Genomic DNA, 20,756 nt, shown 5'->3' on the forward strand with positions numbered 1-20,756 from the left:
AGTTCAGCTCGAATCACGCTCTCAATGAGGATCCATTCCCATTGTTTGGAGGACCAGCCTCTCCAGTTCGGTCCTCCAGGTCCGCCCCCTGTTACATATTGGTCCGGACCTGCCGTCAATCACATGCCGTTTCCATTGTGATTTAAAACATGCGTAGTGCCGCCGAACGACCCGATTCGTAAAGCGCATGCGTGGTTGCCATCTTTCCCTTCCGCCCCCGCCCCGGCCATCGATGGTCAGTCCGTTGTATCTCAGACCTCAACAAACGGTGAGAATCGGAGGGAGCGATGAAACGAATAGTGGATGCGTGGGAGAGGCTTCGAACGTACTTAATGTCCAGCCTCAAAGCCTGAACAGGATCCTCCCCCACGTCGGCAACAAAATGGACGATGTGTCGCGGCGAGCTCGCAGTGACAGGCCCCAGGGAACGGCCGCCATCTTTGTTAGGGTCACTGGGCCACGGGTGTCCGCCATCTTTGTAGGGTGAGGGGCAATGTAATGGGAGGAGCTTGCTGCCCATTGTTCGGGATGGAGACAACTTGTCCATCAGGCTGCATTGGCCTTTCACAACAAGTGTCTGGTTGACGAGGCAGAGCTGTGGCACAGAAGAAAGCAAAGTCTGCTCCCTGTAATCCATTACCTGTTGGACATCCTGACACAAGTCCTGATTCCTGAAGAAGGGTTTATGCCCGAAACGTCGATTCTCCTGCTCCTTGGATGCTGCCTGACCTGCTGCGCTTTTCCAGCAACACATTCTTAATCCTGACACAAGTGACCTGCAGAGTCACGTGAAGACCCTGTGCATAAACTCCCAACCCTGAGTTGATGTTATCCTCAAATTGAGGGACTGTGACCACAATGTGTAACTGGCAATATCTGCGATCTCCCTGGGCTGACATTGATGTGTTTTGTAAATTATTTTACAGATATTGGAAGATGATTCGCAGTCAAGAAACTGAAACCAGACACCACATCAAAATCTGACAGTGTCCTTTCATTCATCAGTACATCAATATTATTGGCCTCTGAATGTAAGCATTGAGATCCGTGTCATTACCATTTACTGTATAATATTTTTGCTTTTATTATTTGTTATTCACATAAATGATCTGGATGTGAATGTACAAGGCATGATTAGTAAGTTTGCGGATGATATAAAAGTTATCAGAAATTACGAATTGATCATGATCAGATCGCGAAATGGGCTGAGGAGTTTGGGGGGTGGGATGCAAATACAATTCAATACAGATAAGTATGAGGTGCTGCACTTTGGAAAGTCAAACCAAGGTAAAACTTACACAGTCAATGGTAAGGTCCTGAGGAGTGTTGTGGAACAGAGGGACCTAATTGTACAAGTATATAGTTCTTTAAGAATGGTGTCACAGGTAAACAGGGCGGTGAAGAAGGCATTTAACATGCCGGCCTTCATCAGTGGAGACATTGAGTATAGGAGTTGGGAAGTTATGTTACAGTTGTGTCAGTCGTTGGTGAGGCCGCACTTGGAGTATTTTGTACGGTTTTGGTCACCCTGTTATAGGAAAGGCATAGTTAAACTGGAAAGAGTGCAAAGAAGATTTATGAGGATGTTGTCAGGTCTAGTAGGCCTGACCTTTAGGACTTTCTTTCTTGGAACATAGGCGGATGAAGGGTGACCTTATTGAGGTGTATAAAATCATGAGGAGCATAGATTGGATGAATGCATATAGTCTCTTTCCCAGAGATGGGGAATTGAAAACTAGAAGGTGTAAGTTTAGGTGAGAGGGGAAAGACTTGAGAAGGACCTGAGGGACAACATCTTCATACTGACAATGGTGCGTGTATGGAATGGGCTGAGAAAGTGGTTAATTGGAGGTACAATAGCAACATTTAAAAAAAAGTCAGATAGCTACACGGATGGCAAGGGTTTAGGGGGATACGGACCAAATGTAGGCAGTTGGAACTAGCTGAGTGGGCAGCATGGAGCAGTTTGGGTCGAAGGGCCAGTTTCCATGCTGTATTACATTATGACTCTAAATCCTACCTGTAGGTCTTGCCCGAATTAGTAAGTCTGAGTGTTCCCTGTGATCCTTTTACAATGGCCTAATGAGAATATAATTTCTTTATCCAGGTTTTCTGAACCCAACATAAATGGAACACCTCTCTGAAATCTCCCCTCAACCACAATACCTCAATCCATATTTTGCAACTAAAATTCCTCATTCCTCAAACCATTCTGGTCGACCTCCCCTGCTCCATCACTCTCGGGCACCCTCCCATCCTTCACAATGTGTGGCTGATCTCTGGTCAGGACAGATTCCAATGCTGTGTGTTCCTGTCTGTGATGTCATCACGCAGTGAGGCGTGCGTGGTGACATCACCGCCCTCCCCAGGGACTTCCTCAACTGAGACTTTTCTCTGGCTCCAGTGCTCCTGGTACCTTTTGGTTTTTTTCAGTGAATTTTAAAGTGGAAAGCAATATAATTGTTTTTTTAGCTTTCAATGACAATTTCCATCTTTTAGTGCTGTGTTCTGTTATCTGTCAAAGGGTTTGCGTGTCCCTGGGACTGATGTAGCTCCTTTACTGTGGATCTGAGTCCATGCTCTATCTCACCAATCACCTCTCTGCCAATGTCTAACTTCCTATGGCTCTAATGATTACAGTAGACCCCCCTTACCCACGACGGTTATGTTCCAGGGCCTACCATGAAAGCCCGAAACCGCTGATAGGAGTGAACCCATTTACTTAAATGAGGAGCATACCTTCCCGGCAGCCTCCTAGTCCCTGGTGCTGGAACGTTCCCTATAATATGTTTGGGCCGTGGTAAAGGGCAGACAACTGAAACCGCAGAAAACGATTCCACAGATGTGGGGGTCGCCCTCTAGCGTATTTTAACTGTGTTTAGTATTCTGCTGTTCCTTTTGCTGATTTATGTAAAAATGAAGTTCTGACAATTGATTATATGTGGCAGACTGACCAGTTTTATTTTCCCTGCTTATCTTTCACAGCCTGGAATTGTTTGTGGATTATTGTCCAATTTCACTTCTGCTTCTGAGCTTACACTGTCTATCAAATTCTGCACCGTTTTTGTTTCCTGTAATTCATTCTGCACAGCCTAAAATTTTAACTCCTTTTCTCTCTCCACAGAAAATCCCTGAACTGCTGAATCCTTACACCGTTTGGTCTTATAATTTCAGATTTCGACCCGCTGCTGTATTTTTGCTCTGATTTTATGACAGGTCTTGGTTCGAGAACCAAGATATTAAACACAGAGGGAGCTAATAAGTGCTGCTTTGTAGTAAATGGGGTGAAGTTACTGCGTTTTTGAGGACTTTGCAATCCAGAGAGAGCCAGAAATTTCCACTGTGAATTCATCAAACAAGATCAAGTCTGAGATGGGGATCAGGTTGATAAGGATATGTTATTCTTCAAATGTAATGGGATGTTGTTAGTAGAAGAGTTTCTACAGAGATATTTTTAATTTAATCTTGTATGGATATATTGTGAAATGTTATTCTTGGGATTTTAGCATGTCTTGCAATTTTGAGCTCTTCTGTTGTTCTCTGTTACCTGTGAGAGGTTCATGGCTCTGAGACTGTTGTGGTTGCATTATTATGGATCAGAATCCATTGCTCGATTTCACCTCTGCGCTCCTTGCTTACCTCGCTGCCATTGTCTAACTTCCCTGTGTCAGTAAGAACGATTTTAGTCAGCTTTGATGTTTAGCTTTCACTTTGCTGAACTCATGTCTTAAAGAAGTTTCACAGCTGACCATCCCTGACTATTGTGCTATTGAATTGACAGCTTTATCTTCTCACAGCAAGAAATTGTTTTTCCTGCCCTATGATCCACTTCTGAGCTTATATTAACCATCAAATTCTGCACTGTTTTTAGTTCTGATAATTCATTTTGCACATCCTGAAACATCAACTGTGTTTCTCTTTCTCTCCACAGAAATGAGCCAATATTTGCCAATCTCCCATTGCCAGTGGAGATGATGATGATGTTTGATCTTCTTGAATTACTGCAGTCAATATGATGAAGGTGCTCCCACAGCAAGGTAAGGAGTTACAGGTTATTCACCCATCAATGATAAGGAGCAGCACTATACCTTTTTGTATTTGCAACCTGTATTCTTTTCAAAATGTTCGCATTTTATGGAAATGTCATAAAACAACATTTCAGAACTGTACACAGAAGGAGCTATTTGGGAAGGAGACTCAGAAGGTTGTTGAGAAAGGTCAGTTTGAAGGATTACCTTAGAGGAGCATGTGAGGTGGACAGGATTAGGGAAGACATTCCAGAGCCTCAGGATTTACGAAACTGAAAGAAGAGCACCGAATGTGGAGCAATTAAGGTCAGGAATACCCATGTCACCGGATCTACCTTGGAGAGTTGTGAAGCCTGAGGAGAATATAGACGTAGGGAGAGGCCATCAAGGGATTTGAATATCAGGATAAGGATATGAAATGTTTGGCGCTGCTTAGCCAGGAGAATGTGTCGGACAGTGAGCACACATGAATGACCAATATTTAGTGGGAGTAAGCACACAGGCAACGAGTCTTGGGTGACCTCAAGATTTCAGGGAATTTGAAAATGGGAGGGTGGCCGGGAATGTACCGGGATGGTTAAATCAAGACATAACAAAGGAATGGACGAGAGTTTCAGCAGCAGATGAGCTGAGACTGGGGTGGTATTGGGTAATGTTATTGAGGTGGAAATAGGGGTTTTGGTGATGATGGGAATGTGTGGTTCAAAGCTTCTCTTGGGATGATATGTTTTATCTTGTTTGTGAACAGCCTGGTCAGTTGGCAGGGATTGGGATCAGGTTGGTGGTGTTGGAGAGTGGCGTTTATAACAGGGATTCAAAGCAGTGGCTTCAGTGTTCCCAATACTGAGCTGAACTTTCAGGAAACAGCTGGGTGTTTGTGACAATCGACAGTTTTTGTAGTCACTTTTTCCCCTTGTCAGCCCCTCGCGTCGCCAGATTCATTCAGCTCAGTTTCACAAACTGCCTTTGTTTTTGTGGGCTTTCTCACTCCCCTTTTTTCTGAATCAACTGTATTAAATAGGTTGTTTGAAAGGGAAGATTTTCAGTCGGGCAAGTGAAAACTGCATGACGTCGGGATCCAATATCATTCGGACTCTGAACATGGAAGGAAAAAGCACCATTCTCGGTATGGAGAAACCATACACATGTTCTGTGTGCGAGCGACATTTCAGCCGATCTTGTGACCTGTCAAGGCACAGGCGGTGTCACACCGGGGATAAACGGTGGGAATGTGGAGACTGTGGGAAGGGATTCCGATCCCCATCCGAACTGGAAAGGCATTGGCGCATTCATACCGGGGAGAGACCGTTCACCTGCTCTGAGTGCGGGAAGGGGTTCAACAATTCATCTAACCTACTGAATCACCAGCGTGTTCACACTGACGAGAGGCCTTTTAAATGTCCGGACTGTGGGAAGTGCTGCAAGAGTCCTGGGGACCTGATGTCCCATCAACTTGTTCACACTGAGGAGAGGCCATTCAGATGCTCTCACTGTGGGACTCGGTTCAAGCGATCATCTGAATTTAGCGTCCACCAGCGCACTCACACTGGGGAAAGGCCATTCACTTGTGCTGATTGTGGGAAGGGATTCACTCGGTCATCCCACCTCCTAACACACCGACAGGTTCACAGTGATGAGAGAGCATTCCGATGCCAGGAGTGTGAGAAGTGCTACAAAAGTTCTCGGGAACTGATGTCCCACCAACGTATTCACACTGACGAGAGACCTTTCAAGTGCTCTCACTGTGGGTTCGCCTTCAGACAATCATCTCAACTCTCTGTACACCAGCGGGTTCACACCGGGGAGAGACCGTTCACTTGCTCCGAGTGTGGGAAGGGATTCACTCAGTCATCCCACCTACTCAGACACAAGCGAATTCACAAGTAAATACAGTGATTGGATTTTGCTGTTAATTACACCCAGGACTGAACCAAGGTCATTGGTGTCGATTTCTGTTAATGTCAATCATTTCCAGCCCAGTTATAGGTGTTAATATTCTGGATAAAAATCAACTCCAATTGTTTCGTTTTGTTAACCATACCATGTGGGTCATTTTAATATCTCTAAACCAAGTTAGTTCCTTTAGAAGGGCTCTCCTTCTCACCTATCTCGTCCATTCCCACCTACAAAGCTTATGAAGCTTCTTTGTCACTCAGACTGAGACGGCCTTATCACCTGGCTCTGCTGCTTCTCTCCCTTCCAACATATCTAAGTTCCAGATTCTCTCCTTAAAGTCTGACTGTGGTTGAACTTCCCCACTCCTGTATGATTATTATATCACTAACATCATGAGTATCCACATTTAATTTGAAGAGAAATAAATAGGATATAGTATAGTAACGATGCCAAGATCAAGGCATATGAAAGTCCATCTCCAGAAGTTTAACTCCAGGAGTTGCCTCAGGCACAATTTTGATGCCCTTACCTGAGGAGAGATACAGTTGAATTAGAGGCAGTTCAGAGGAGGTTGACTGATTCTAGGCATGAGGAATTTGTCTTGTGAAGTGAGATCGAGCAGTTTAGATGAGATTAGATCCCTACAGTGTGGAAACAAGCCCTTTGGTCCAACCAGTCCACACTGACCCTCCGAAGAGTAACCCACCCAGACTCTTTTTTTTTCCCTCTGACTAAAGCACCTAACACCATGGACAATTTAGCATGGCCAAGTCACCCTAACCTGCACATCTTTGCACAGTGGGAGGAAACCCATGCAGACACAAGGAGAATGTGCAAACTCCACACAGACAGTCGCCCAAGGCTGGAATCAAACCTGGGACTCTGGCGCTGTGAGGCAGCAGTCCTAACCACTGTATCGCCCTTTAGGAGATAGTTTGGGAGAATGAAAGGAGATCAAATTGATATATATAAGATGCTCAAGCAGATTGACAAAGTAGCTGTAGACAGACGGGATGCTTCCTCATGTGTGGCTATTTAGATCGAGAGCTGGTAGTTTTAAGGTAAGGGGAAGCAGATGTAAAACCGAGATGAGAAATTACTTCCCTAAAAAAGGTCAAGAATCTGTGGAATTCACTCTTCCAGAGTGTGGCGAATGCTGGGATATTTTGTGTATTTAAGAGGGGGATAGACAGGTTTTTAATTAGTATTGGGTTGAAGGGTGACAGAGGGCAGGCAGGAAAGTGGAGTTGAATCCAAGATGACCATATTAAATGGAGGAGCAGGCTTAAGGCAGCAAATTGACTACTCGTGCTCCTAGTTCTTACGTTGTCTGGTTTCCTCAAAGTTAAAAATCACACAACGCCAGGTTATAGTCCAACAGGTTTAATTGGAAGCACTAGCTTTCGGAGTGTCGCTCCTTCATCAGGTGATAGTGGAGAGCTCACTACCACCTGATGAAGGAGCGACGCTCTGAAAGCTAGTGTGCTTCCAATTAAACCTGTTGGACTATAATCTAGTGTTGTGTGAATTTTAACTTTGTACACCCCAGTCCAACACCCCACCCCAGTTGTGCATCTCCAAATCATGGTTTCCTCAAATTTACTGGAGCTGTACGATTTCTAACAATGAAACTGTTTGTGAAAGCTCATGCACAAATACATGGGAAATAAATGACAACACGGTGCGACAGGCTTGTGACAGGAGGAAAACAGGACAACTATATAAAATACACACAACATCCCGTGATGAACTGAGATGAGCATTTCTCACATGAACAGTGTCCAGGCACAGGGAGGGATTCATAAAAGATTCCCTTCCGAGAAAACGCTGTGCCACAGAGAGGAACCAGAAAGTATGATTTATTCTCTTTCAAAATATTCTCATTTCAATGCTTAAACCCAAAGGAACATGACTACAGTTTTTTGGATTGTCTTTAAGGATACCTTGAAGCAGTAGTGACTTCAGTGAAACTGTTTTGCCCCTCCGGCGCAAGTGGGTTTTTCTGGTCAGAAACACTGCACCACAAGTCTTTTCCAATTTCATTGATACCAGGATTTAATCGTCTTCCTCATTATTAATTGTACCTCCAGTTTGGAATAAATGCAACAGTTAATAATTTATTGTGTTTTTTGAGCAGCCTACTATCGATTTTAAAGATTTAATGAACTCTACTATCTGTAAATTACTAAATGTTTTTGTGACTCTCGGCAAAAATCTTACAATCAAAGTTTTGATCACTGAGTTTTCGAATATAATTGACCAGAGAGGAACTGTCAAAATCTACAATACGAAGGAAATTGTGGGTAATTGTGCACAGAATACAAAGCTAGCACGCGGGTACAGCAGGTAATCAGGAAATGTAATCGATTATTGGCCCTTGTTTCAAGAGTGTTGGGAGGATAGAAGTAGGGAAGTCTTATTGCAACTGTACAAGGTGCTGATGAGACCACATCTGGAGTACTGTGGACAGGTTTGATCTCCTTATTAAAGGAAAAATATCATTTTATGGAGGCAGTTCAGAGAAGGTTTATTGGGATGATCCCTGGTATGGAAGGATTGTCTTGTGAGCAAAAGCTAAACAGGTTGGGACTCTATTTGCTGGAATTTAAAAGAATGAGAGGTGATCTCATTTGAAGCATACAGGATTCTCAAGGGTCGAGAGTGTGGTGCTGGAAGAGCACTGCAGGTCAGACAGCATCTAAGGAGCAGGAGAATCGATGTTTCGGGCTCTGCTTATTCCCGAAACATCGATTCTCCTGCTCCTCGGATGCTGCCTGACCTGCTGTGCTTTTCCAGCACTGCACATTCGACTCTGATGTCCAGCATCTGCAGTCCTCACTTTCTCCTAGGATTGTCAAGGGGCTTGCCAGGGTGAATGCTGAGAGGATATTTCCCCCAATGGACAGTCTAGGACCTGAAGGCATAGTCTCAAAATAACTTAAGACTTAGATGAGGTGGAGTATCTTCTTTTAGATGGTTGAGACACTTTGAAGCTGCTTTTAACAGAAAGCTGTGCTGGCAGATTCCTTGAATGTATTGGTTGGCTCAGTGGTTAGCACTGCTACCTCACAGTGCCAGGGACCCAGGTTTGATTCCAGCCTCGGGTAACTGCTGGGTGGAGTTTGCACATTCTCCCTGTGTTTGTGTGGGTTTCCTACAACGATCCAAAGATGTGCAGGTTAGGGTAAATTGTCCATGCTAAAATGCCCATAGTGCTCAGGGATGTGTGGGTTAGGTGCATTAGTATGGAAAATGTAGAGTAATAGGGTAAGGAAACGGCTCTGGATGGGATACTCTTCGGCGGATCAGTATGGACTTGTTGGGCCGAATGGTCTGTTTCCACACTGTAGGGGTTCTATGATGATATTTAAACCTGAGCTAGATTCTTGATCAAAAGGGGAATCAAAGGTTATGCGGAAAACTCAGGAAAGTGGATATAAGGAATGTCAGAGCAGGCCTGACGAGGAAAATGGCTTTCTCCTGTTCCTATTTGTTATTGGCTTTTCTTTTGATCTTGTGAGGAAAATACAACACGTTATTGCTTTAAACCTGATACAACAAACCCTCTGAATACATACCAAGGAGACTATCAGTACTCATTCATTGTCTGAGGATTTTTATTTTGCGCTTTCATGTCATTAACCTTCTGCAAGCTATCCTAACCCTTCTGCCTGTTCATTTATTGAAACCAAAGACATTTCCTTTCTGTTCAATTATTGCTTTAAGTCAGTGCTTGAATTTTTTGTGCATTGTTTCACGTGTTCCCTCAAATGTTGAGATGTTTGCTCCAGCTCTGTAGGGTTTTCTATGTTTAAAGCCACATGTAGAAAGATCCAGGTTTCTGCTGAGGTTTAATTGGTTTACAAATGATCCACAGCTTCAGCCAGTGATGAGGATCTGGGCTCAGCCTTAGACTCCAATTGATCAGTTTACAACCTGCTCCTGCTCCATTCTTCTCTTCGTATTGGTCTGGAACTGCCGTTAATCACCCAGGCCCCACAGGGAGCAAAAGCATGCACTGTGTAGAAGCTGTAGTGGAACTGAGATTATACCAATTTCTCCATCTGAAATTATAGGTTATAAAAAAAACAAAAGTATTGCAGATGATCAGGACCTGATATAAAACAAAGTGCTGAAGAAATTCAGCAAGTCTGGCAGCATCCATGTAGAGAAAATCAGTTAACATTTCCAATTCAATAGTAGAGGGAACATCTTCTCAGAGGGTTGGAGTTCCAACCCGTAGAGAGCTGTGGAGACATAAGCTTTGTGTATGTTTCAGGCTGAGGTAGATTCTTGATGAGGGGTGAAGATCAAGGATTAGGAGAAAAAGCAGGAAAGTGGACTGAGGAATGTCAGATCAGCCACGATCCGATTGAAGGGCGGAGCGGAATCGATGGGCCGAACGGACGATTCTTAATCCTTTTTTCTCTCGTGCTGACCGAGATTAATGGTGCGGCCTGTACCCAGCAGCCCCTGCGGCGGTGAAAGTCCCCTATTCACAACAGGAGAGTTGGACACATGCGCAGTACAGCACTGTCCCGCACGCGTGTTGGACGAGATGGCGGTGGGGCTGAGAAACCGACGCTCTGCTCCCGATGAGAGGCGGCAGGGGAGCGGGGAGGCTGCAGTAATACCGCCAGCTCTGCACGAGTATCTCCAGGACTCTTGTGCTACAACTCTGGAGAGGGAGGGAGGTGGGGGGGGTCCTCCAAGGAACCTGTCCGGGGCGACACTGGCAGCCGTCGCCATGTTTCCCCTTGGAGAGCTGCGCGTGCGCGTTGAGGTGCAGTGCTCATGGTGCACGTGACCGGAAGCAGAAATGATTGACCTATTGATTTTCTTGTGAGCCTGAAGAAATGGAGCCAAGCTGGGGAGAGGGAGAAGGATGGGAAAACTGGGAATGGGAAGAAGGCACAGGGAGTTTACTGCTTTGGGGAGCTAAGAAAGAACAAACTGTACAATAGAAAGCAGGATTCTCTGTCCTTAACCTTGTAAACTTCCTCTCACAGGGAATTAAAAGGGCGACACGTGGAAAAATTGGCCAAACACTGCACCGAGATCTGACTGAATCTCTCAATTCGACAGGACCTGACTATCGTCTGACTGCCATCTGAGGGGAAAGGATTCCAAACATCAGTTTGACTGGAAAAGCACTGGCACACGTGAGCTGGAGTGTCCCTGTGAACTGACAGCAGGAAGAGCTTTGTTGCAGTTCCACAGACAGCAGGGAGAAAGATTCGCAGGAAGCTTTGATGGATCGTTCAACCTATTGTGACACACCACCCATGGATAAATCATGGAAATGCAGGGATTGTGGGAAAGGATTCAGATTCCCATCTATGCTGGAAAGCCATCGACGTAGACACACTGGGGAAAGGCCATTCACCTGCAATGACTGTGGGAAGGGATTCGCTCATTTATCCACCTTGCAAAAACATCAGAGAACTCACACTGGGGAGAAACCATTCACCTGCCATCAATGTGGGAAGAAATTTGCTCAGCTATCCACGTTACGTACACACCAGAGAACTCACACCGGAGAGAAACCGTTTACCTGTCCTGAGTGTGAGAAAGGTTTTGCTTATTTATCCACATTACATGCACACCAGAGAACTCACACTGGGGAGAAACCATTCACCTGCTCTGAGTGTGAGGAGGGTTTCAGTCATTTATCCAGCTTGCAGAAACACCAGAGTACTCACACAAAGGAGAAACCATTCACCTGCCACGAGTGTGGTAAGCGATTTACCCAATTCTACAGTTTACGGAGACACCAAAGAACTCACACTAGGGAAAAATTGTTCACTTGTCCCAAGTGTGGGAAGGGATTCACTCAGTCATCTGCCCTGCTGACGCACAAAAGAGTTCACACTGGGGAGAGACCTTTCCAATGCCCAGACTGCGGGAAGGGTTATAAAAGTTCTGGGGAACTGATGTCCCATCAACTTGTTCACACTGACGAAAGACCGTTCAGGTGCTCTCACTGCGGGACTGGGTTCAAGCGATCCTCTCACCTCACTGCACACCTGCGAATTCACAGAGTGGAGCCACTGTTTACCTGCTCCAAGTGTGGAAAAGGCTTCTCTCAGTCATCCAAGCTACTGAGGCACCGGCGAGTTCACAAGTGACTGTAGGAGTTGGACTTTGCTGTTTACTGCTTTTATGAATCACATCAGGACTGAACCTGTGGATAATCCAAGGTGGGTAAGAAATAGTGTCTCAGCTGCTCTCTTCCATGGCTCAGTGCTCCCAGACATGGAACAGAAGCTCCTTTACAGCTGGGTTTAGAATCTGGAAGAGAAACAAGCTGTAAAGTCAGAGATTGAGTTCTAACTGGGATCTGTTATTTAACTGAAACTGAAACAGCAGGTTTAAGTTCTAAGTCTGAAAATGACCATTGGTCACAATGGTCTGAGGATTTTAAAAGTTCATGTGAGATTCCTGATTCTCTTAATGTAAGGTCAAGAACAAAATCAACTTGCATTTATAGCGAACATTTCCCATTGAGGTGTCACTGGTGTTTCATACATGATCAAAAGCTTGGTTGTAAAGTTTGAGTTTAAGAATTATCTTAGAGAGGAAGGGAAGGAATTACAGAGCTTGGGGCCTTGGCAGGATGGCCACTGATTGTGGAAGGATTTCATTGTGGAACAGTAAAGGCTCAGAATTAGAGAGGGACTGGAAGCCATAAGGCCAGACATGATCCCAAGAAAGTGACTGGCTCCACAGAACTTCAAAACTCTGTGCAATGGGTGCATGCAGGTTGTTACCATGGCGGTGTGGGACATGTCTGCTGCTTTAAACAGCAAATGACAGATACTGTCTCCATGAGCTTATAGCATGTCAGTGATTCCCCACCAAGCTCGTCTGCAGTGAGCTGGGAGTAATGGTTTAATGCTGCTCTAGGAGAGCGTTGATGGAGAAAGGAGACACAGAAATGGCAATCCCACTCAAAGTACTCCCATTTCTCACCCTGTAAACACCATTCCCCCCTCACCCCTAGCATCCCTGAGGCAATAGGCAACACATTGCCTCCATCTCATTGCACACTGCCTTCTACCTCACAAGTTCAGTTTGTAACTCTCACAGATAGAATTGGAACCGGCTTTTCAGGGACTCTCAAGGACTCTGAAACCCAGACAGAGAAACTCAAAATATCTGAACAGGGATTTGAGCACCCCAGCACCAGGCTGAAGTGACAGGAAGACTCTCTGCTAGAAAATGTAACTCACCAAGAGTTGTGCATGGGGGTTTGGCAAACTATTAAGTTTTTTTTGTATGGATTAGAACCACTTCCAGCTCTTGTCCATTCTCGCTTCCTGAGACTTGCTCACTTTTCCTCTGATTCCTTGTTGTAGGATTATTAGCTATAATTTAATCAACCAGGTTGGACATATCACAACACACCTCTGGAGCAGGGGCCTGACAGAGGTAAAGGTGAAATTCCATGGACAAACCAGACCAAAGAACTGCTGTCCTTATCAAAGTTAAAAATCACACAACACCAACTTATAGTCCAACAGGTTTATTTGGAAGTACAAGCTTTCGAAGCACTGCTCCTTCATCAGGTAACGAGTGGGGCAGGATCATAGGACACAGAATTTATAATAAAAGATTAAACTGTTATACAACTGTACCTTCAAAAAAAAAACCTGTTGGACTATAACCTGGTGTTGTGTGATTTTTAACTTTGTCCATCCCAGTCCAACACCGGCATCTCCACATCGCTCTATCCAAGAGACAGAGAGAGAGATGTCTGGTGGTGGTTTAACCTGAGGGTCACCATCCCTCAGGCAAGGGGAAGAAGTCGCAAAAGCAGTCCTTCATGGTAACCTTAGCCAGTGTGGGAAATGAATCTATGCTGTTGGCATCACTCTGCATTGCAAGTTAACTGAGTGCACTGACAGACCGTCACATGATTAAGTGAGGTGAGCATTGCTCGCATGAACTGTGATTGGGAACAGGGAGGTGGACGATATACAGCATAAAAGAGACCCTTTTGAGAAAATACCATGCTGTGAAGAGGAACCCAAATCTCTGATTTCTCCTCTTTCGAAATCTCAAAATATACTCTGATTGGAACATTAAAACCTGCACGATTTTAATCTTGTTGCAATCACTTCTCATTGATGACACAGGAGGATTCAACTGGTCCTCGCATTTATAGTATTAAAAAATAAAGATCTTACAAAATGTTTACTCAGAAAATGGTTTCTCTGACTCTAGGGATGGTCTGATTTTGACCCAAAGTTTCAAGTTGGGCCTTGAGCATGTATAATCAGGCCTAAATACACAGAATACCATTACTAAATCCCCTTCCATCCCCAATATTAATTACCCTAACATAGGTTACTGGGCCTTCAGCAGCCTGGGACCTAAACTCTGGAATTTCCTCCCTGGCTCCCTCCAACTTTCTATTTCATTTTCCTCTTTTCATATACTCCTTATCATCCACCTCTTTGGCTTAGAGTTTAGTCATCTGATTTAAAATGCCCCAATGAATCTGGCAAATCTTTGGGCCTTTCGTTAGTTGATCTACAGTAGTTGCTGTAGTTCAGTGAGATCTGATCACTGATTGAGTGAGTGAATCTATATAAATGCAGCTCAGAGACCTCTATAAGGACATCCCTCAGCCTCCGACGCTCCGGGGAAAACAGCCCCAGCCTGTTCAGCCTCTCCCTGTAGCTCAGATCCTCCAACCCTGGCAACATCCTTGTAAATCTTTTCTGAACCCTTTCAATTTTCACAACATCTTTCCGATAGGAAGGAGACCAGAATTACACGCAATATTCCAACAGTGGCCTAACCAATGTCCTGTACAGCCACAACATGACCTCCCAACTCCTGTACTCAATACTGTGACCAATAAAGGAAAGCATACCAAATGCCTTCTTCACTATCCTATCTACCTGCGACTCCACTTTCAAGGAGCTATGAACCTGCACTCCAAGGTCTCTTTGTTCAGCAACACTCCCTAGGACCTTACCATGAAGTGTAAAGGTCCTGCTAAGATTTGTTTTCCCAAAATGCAGCACCTCGCATTTATCTGAATTAAACTCCATCTGCCCTTCTTAAACAGTGGCACCACGTTTGCCAACCTCCAGTCTTCCAGCACCTCACCTGTGACTATCAATGATACAAATATCTTAGCAAGTCCAGCAGTCACTTCTCCAGCTTCCCACAGAGTTCTCTGGTACACCTGATCAGGTCTGAGGGATTTATCCACCTTTAACCGTTTCAAGACATCCAGCACTTCCTCCTCCTTAATCTGGACATTTGCAAGATGTCACCATCTATTTCTCTATATCTTCCATATCCTTTTCCACAGTAAATACTGATGCAAAATATTCATTTAGTATCTTCCCCCATTTTCTGTGGCTCCACACAAAGGCTGCCTTGCTGATCTTTGAGGGGCCCTATTCGCTCCCTAGTTACCCTTTTGTCCTTAATATATTTGTAAAAACCCTTTGGATTCTCCTTAATTCTATTTACCAAAGCTATCTCATATCACCTATTTGCCCTCCTGATTTCCCTTTTAAGTATACTCCCACTTTCTTTAAACTCTTCTAAGGATTCACTCGATCTATTCTTTCTATACCTGACATATGCTTCCTTCTTTTTCTTAACCAAACCCTCAATTTCTTTAGTCATCCAGCATTCCCTGTACCTACCAGCCTTTCCTTTCACCCTGACAGGAATATACTTTCTCTGGATTCTTGTTATCTCATTTCTGAAGGCTTACCATTTTCCAGCCGTCCCTTTACCTGCGAACATCTGCCTCCAGTCAGCTTTCGAAAGTTGTTGTTTAATACCGTCAAAATTGGTCTTTCTCCAATTAAAAACTTCAACTTTTAGATCTGGTCTATCCTTTTCCATCACTATTTTAAAATGAATAGAATGTTTTAAACATTCCTCTTCCTCTGGAAGTTCATTCCACCCACTAACCTCTGTGTGTAAAAAAAACATTTACCATGACTTTTTAAAATCTTTCTCCTCTGACCTTAAAAATATGTCTCCTGGTCTTGAAATCCCCCCAACCTTGGGAAAGGACACCTGCCATTCACCTTATCTATACTCCCTTGTGATTTCATAACCCTCTATAAGGGCACCCCTCAACCTCCTACACTTCAGTGAAAAAAGTCCCAGTTTGTCCAGCCTTTCCTTACAATTCAAATTCTCCATTCCCAGCAATATCTCATTGCATCCTCTCCAGCTTAAATTCCCTTCCTTTAACACGAGACCAGATGAAGCCTCACTCATGTCCAGTACTACCTTAACATTACATTCACCCACTTATCTCGGCAACCATGGAAAATTCCATTATATTCCTTGAGGATTTTGGACATGTTTTGGGGAGTCAAGAGGTGATTTACCAGGGAGAGGAATGGAGTTGGAGCGAGGGGATTAAAACAACGGCTTCGGTCTACAAATGTGAAATTTGAGGATAATCCACCACTGGATATAAGAGAAACAATCTGATCAGAGGGGTAGGACGAGTGGTGAGGTGGAGCTGTCAGAGTCCATGTGACAACAGACATTGTTTTCAGATGATGCTGTCATGGGGACATGTCAATTAGAAATAAACAGAGGCAAAGGCAGAATCCTCTGGGGACACCAGAGGGAACAGCGGAAGTGCGAGGGGAAGACTTTGCAAGTAGAACTTTGACAGAGAAGAACGGAACCAGGAGAGGGCAGCCCCACCCAGCTGGACAACAGTGGAGAGGTATCAGAACAGGCTGACATGGTCATCCTTGTCCAAGGTTGCAAGCAGGCCAAGACGGATGAGGAGTAGTGGCTTACCCCAATCAAGCAGGATGTCATTTGCAGCTAGTCAGGATCTGTTTCAGTACTGTGGCAGGGGCAGAAATCGGATTTCAGTCACAGAGTTCTGGGAAAGATGGACTGGGATTTGGGAGGGTGATGAAATGTTCCAGGACATTAGAGAGGAAAAGGAGATTGGAAGCGGGGCAACAGTTTGCAAGGACGGGCTGGTCAACGTTCGTTTAAGAGGTTTGAAGAAGAGTAGGGAAATACCTAAAGAGAGATAAGTATTCACATTATCAACAGATATAGGGGAGTTGGGCAATCAGCAATTTAAGAGCGAGCCAGGTTGATGAAGCTGGAGGTGGGTCTCAGGCAGAATGGGCTCAGAGGCGAGAAACTAAAGAAAACTGTGGGTTTATGCTTAGGCGGGGGGGGAATCTTCAGGGACAGTTTGGCCCAATGGGCTACTGGATCAGTCAAAAGCAGCAGCTGATCAGATTGTCATGAAGATGGAGACAGAGGCGCTCCATGAGCTGTTCAAGCTGTTTGTTGGAGGTGAGGATGGGCGGGGGGAAACGGGAATGTTCCCTCAGAAAGAAGGAACCGGCGTTAGAAATATTAAGACTCGAAACAGCAGAAAGCTGTTTAGCAGAAAGCTGATTTATTGACTTTTATACAGAATGTTCATATCTATAAGGTTATTAAGGTCAACAGAAACACCGCAATGGACATGGTTCAGTCCTCAATGTGACTAACAGCAAAATCCAATCACTGTAGTTATTCGTGAACTCATCTCAGCAGGTGGAATGACTGAGTGAATCACTTCATACAGAGCAGGTGAACAGTCATTTCCCCAGTGTGAACCCGCTGGTGTTCGTTGAGGTCAGATGATCGCCTGAACCCAGTCGCACAGTGAGAGCACCTGAACGGTCTCTCGTCAGTGTGGATACGTTGATGAGACATCAGTTCCCCAGAACTTTTAAAGCATTTCCCACAGTCTGGGCATTTAAAAGGTCTGTTGTCAGTGTGAACACGTTGATGGGTCATCAGTTCCCCAGAACTTTTAAAGCACTTGCTGCACTCTGGACACTGAAAAGGCCTTTTGTCAGTGTGAACTCGCTGGTGTATCAGCAGGTGGGATGACTGAGCGAATCCTTTCCCACACTCGGAGCAGGTAAATGGCCTCTCTCCAGTGTGAACCCGCTGGTGTACGATAAGGTCAGATGACCGCCTGAACCCAGTCCCACACTGAGAGCACTTGAACGGTCTCTCATCAGTGTGAACACGTTGATGGGACATCAGGTCCCCAGGACTTTTAAAACACTTCCCACAGTCTGGACACTTAAAAGGTTTCTCATCAGTGTGAACCCGCTGGTGTTTCAACAAGTCAGATGACTGAGTGAATCCCTTCCCACACTCAGAGCAGGTGAATGGCCTCTCCCCAGTGTGAATTCGCTGGTGTACAGTGCGTTGAGACGAGTGCTTGAACCCTGTCCCACAGTGGGAGCACTTGAATGGTCTTTCATCAGTATGAACACGTTGATGGGACATCAGTTCCCCGGAACTTTTATAGCACTTATCACAATCCGGGCATTTAAAAGGTGTCTCCCCAGTGTGAACCCGCTGGTGCGTCAACAGGTGGGATGATGTAGTGAATCCCTTCCCACACTCAGAGCAGCTGAACGGTCTCTCCCCAGTGTGAACGCGCTGGTGTATCAGCAGACTGTGTAAGTGAGCCAATCGTTTCCCACACTGGGAGCAGGTAAACAGTTTCTCTCCAGTGTGAGTACGCCAGTGAATCTCCAGCTCGGATGGGTAATTGAATCCCTTCCCACAGTCGGTGCATTTCCACGGCTTCTCCCCATTGTGACTGCGCTGGTGCCTTTTCAGCTGTGATGGGTAATCAAATCCTTTCCCGCAGTTCCCACATTTCCACCATTTTATGCCAGTCTGACCACACTTGTGCCTCGACAGGTCAGATGGTCGGCTGAAGCCTCGTTCACACACAGAGCACATGTACGGTTTCTCCCCAGTGGGAACGCTGCTTTTTTCTTCCATATCTGAAGCCCAGTGATATTTGGGTTACAATATACTGGGTGAATCCATCAGATCCTCTGTGATGTTTGGTTTCAGTTTCCCAACTGCAAAAGGACTCCTTTAAGTACCCTGCAACATTAATTGAAAAACAAATGGAGTGAAGAAGATCATATGAAAACTCAACAGCAGATGGAGAGATTTAAGTGATTAACATAGTTATTTAGACAATAGGTGCAGGAGTAGGCCATTCAGCCCTTCGGGCCCGCACCGCCATTCAATATGATCATGGCTGATCATTCCTAATCAGTATCCTATTCCTGCCTTATCTCCATAACCCTGGATTCCACCATCTGTGAGAGCTTTATCCAACTCTTTCTTAAATGAATCCAGAGAGTGGGCCTCCACTGCCCTCTTGGGCAGAGCATTCCACACAGCCACCACTCTCTGGGTGAAGAAGTTTCTCCTCATCTCTGTCCTAAATGGTCTACCCCGTATTTTTAAGCTGTGTCCTCTGGTTCGGCATTCACCCATCACCGGAAACATGTTTCCTGCTGTCAGAGTGTCCAATCCTTTCATAATCTTATATGTCTCAATCAGATCCCCTCTCAGTCTTCTAAACTCAAGGGTATACAAGCCCAGTCGCTTCAGTCTTTCAGTGTAAGGTAATCCCACCATTCCAGGAATTGACCTCGTGAACCTATGTTGCACTCCCTCAATAGCCAGAATGTCTTTCCTCAAGTTTGGAGACCAGAACACACTCAGTACTCCAGGTGTGGTCTCACCAGGGCCCTCTACAGCTGCAGAAGCACCTCTTTGCTTCTATACTCAATTCCTCTTGTTATGAAGGCCAGCATGCTATTAGCCTTCTTCAATACCTGCATGCTTGCCTTCATTGACTGGTGTACAAGATCACCCAGATCTCTCTGTACTGCTCCTTTACCTAAATTGATTCCATTTAGGTAGTAATCTGCCTTCCTGTTCTTGCCACCAAAGTGGATAATCATACATTTATCTGCCATGCATCTGCCCACTCACCTAACTTGTCCAGGTCACCCTGTAATCTCCTAACATTCTCATCACATTTCATCCTGCCACCCAGCTTTGTATCATCAGCAAATTTGCTATTGTTATTGCTGATACCATCTTCTATATCATTAACATATATTGTAAAAAGCTGCGGTCCCAGCACGGATCCCTGCGGTACCCCACTGGTCACTGCCTGCCATTCCGAAATGGAGCCGTTTATCACTACCCTTTGTTTCCAATTAGCCACCAATTTTCAATCCAATCTAGTACTTTGCCCCCAATACCATGCGCCCTAATTTTACTCACTAACCTCCTGTGTGGGACTTTATCAAAAGCTTTCTGAAAGTCCAGGTACACTACATCTACTGGATCTCCCTTGTCCATCTTCAGAGTTACATCCTCAAAAAATTCAAGAAGATTAGTCAAACATGATTTCCCCTTCATAAATCCATGCTGACTCTGTCCTATCCTGTTACTAGTATCCAGATGTGCCGTAATTTCATCCTTTATAATAGACTCCAGCATCTTTCCAACCACTGAGGTCAGACTAACTGGTCTATAATTTCCTGCTTTTTCTCTCCCACCTTTCTTAAAAGGTGGTATAACATTAGCCACCCTCCAATCCTCAGGAACCGACCCCGAATCTATCGAACTCTGGCATTTGTGCGACTGGCATCATGAAACTGCTGGATTGACCTAAAACCAGAAATGGTGTATGAGGAAAGGGAATCTGCTATTCAATGTGGGTGTACACAAAATCCTGGCCTCACTGGATGGGGGATGGAGAAGGAGAGAGAAAAAGAGGTGAGAGAGAAGGGGGTGAAACAGAGGGATTGTAGATATTTACAATTCAACCAGTATTTTAACAGCATCTTCCAAATCCTCAACCTTCCCACGGTGAAAGACCATAGTACAGCATGAACACGATCACCTCCAAGTCACACAATGTCCTGACCCGCCTGGCATCCAGTAATAGATGAACAGAGGTGTTAACCATTTAAATGT

At 44.9% G+C, this 20,756-nt stretch overlaps 1 protein-coding gene and 1 pseudogene across 2 annotated transcripts in view; one reads left to right on the forward strand and one right to left on the reverse strand.

Moving 5' to 3' along the window:
• The first annotated feature begins 202 nt into the window (after positions 1-202).
• LOC122543486 (uncharacterized) overlaps positions 203-20,756 on the forward strand; it is a 101,050-nt gene continuing 80,496 nt past the window's right edge. Inside the window, exons 1-5 of one of the 2 annotated variants that reach the window (XM_087974317.1) lie at positions 203-268; positions 927-1,031; positions 3,932-4,037; positions 5,050-5,910; positions 11,208-14,121. In XM_087974317.1, the coding sequence (XP_087830443.1) occupies positions 4,013-4,037; positions 5,050-5,910; positions 11,208-12,052 (1,731 nt within the window). In that variant the 5' untranslated portion in view covers positions 203-268; positions 927-1,031; positions 3,932-4,012 and the 3' untranslated portion in view covers positions 12,053-14,121. Of the gene's footprint in view, positions 269-926; positions 1,032-3,931; positions 4,038-5,049; positions 5,911-10,933 lie in introns of those variants that run through there. The other variant, XM_087974315.1, reaches the window with a different exon arrangement.
• LOC122543473 (uncharacterized) lies at positions 16,752-18,794 on the reverse strand (annotated as a pseudogene).

This window comes from Chiloscyllium plagiosum, unplaced genomic scaffold, assembly GCF_037043375.1.
Source record: "Chiloscyllium plagiosum isolate Xiang-an unplaced genomic scaffold, Cpla_swu_hap1 HiC_scaffold_27, whole genome shotgun sequence".
Taxonomy (NCBI): Eukaryota; Metazoa; Chordata; class Chondrichthyes; order Orectolobiformes; family Hemiscylliidae; genus Chiloscyllium; species Chiloscyllium plagiosum.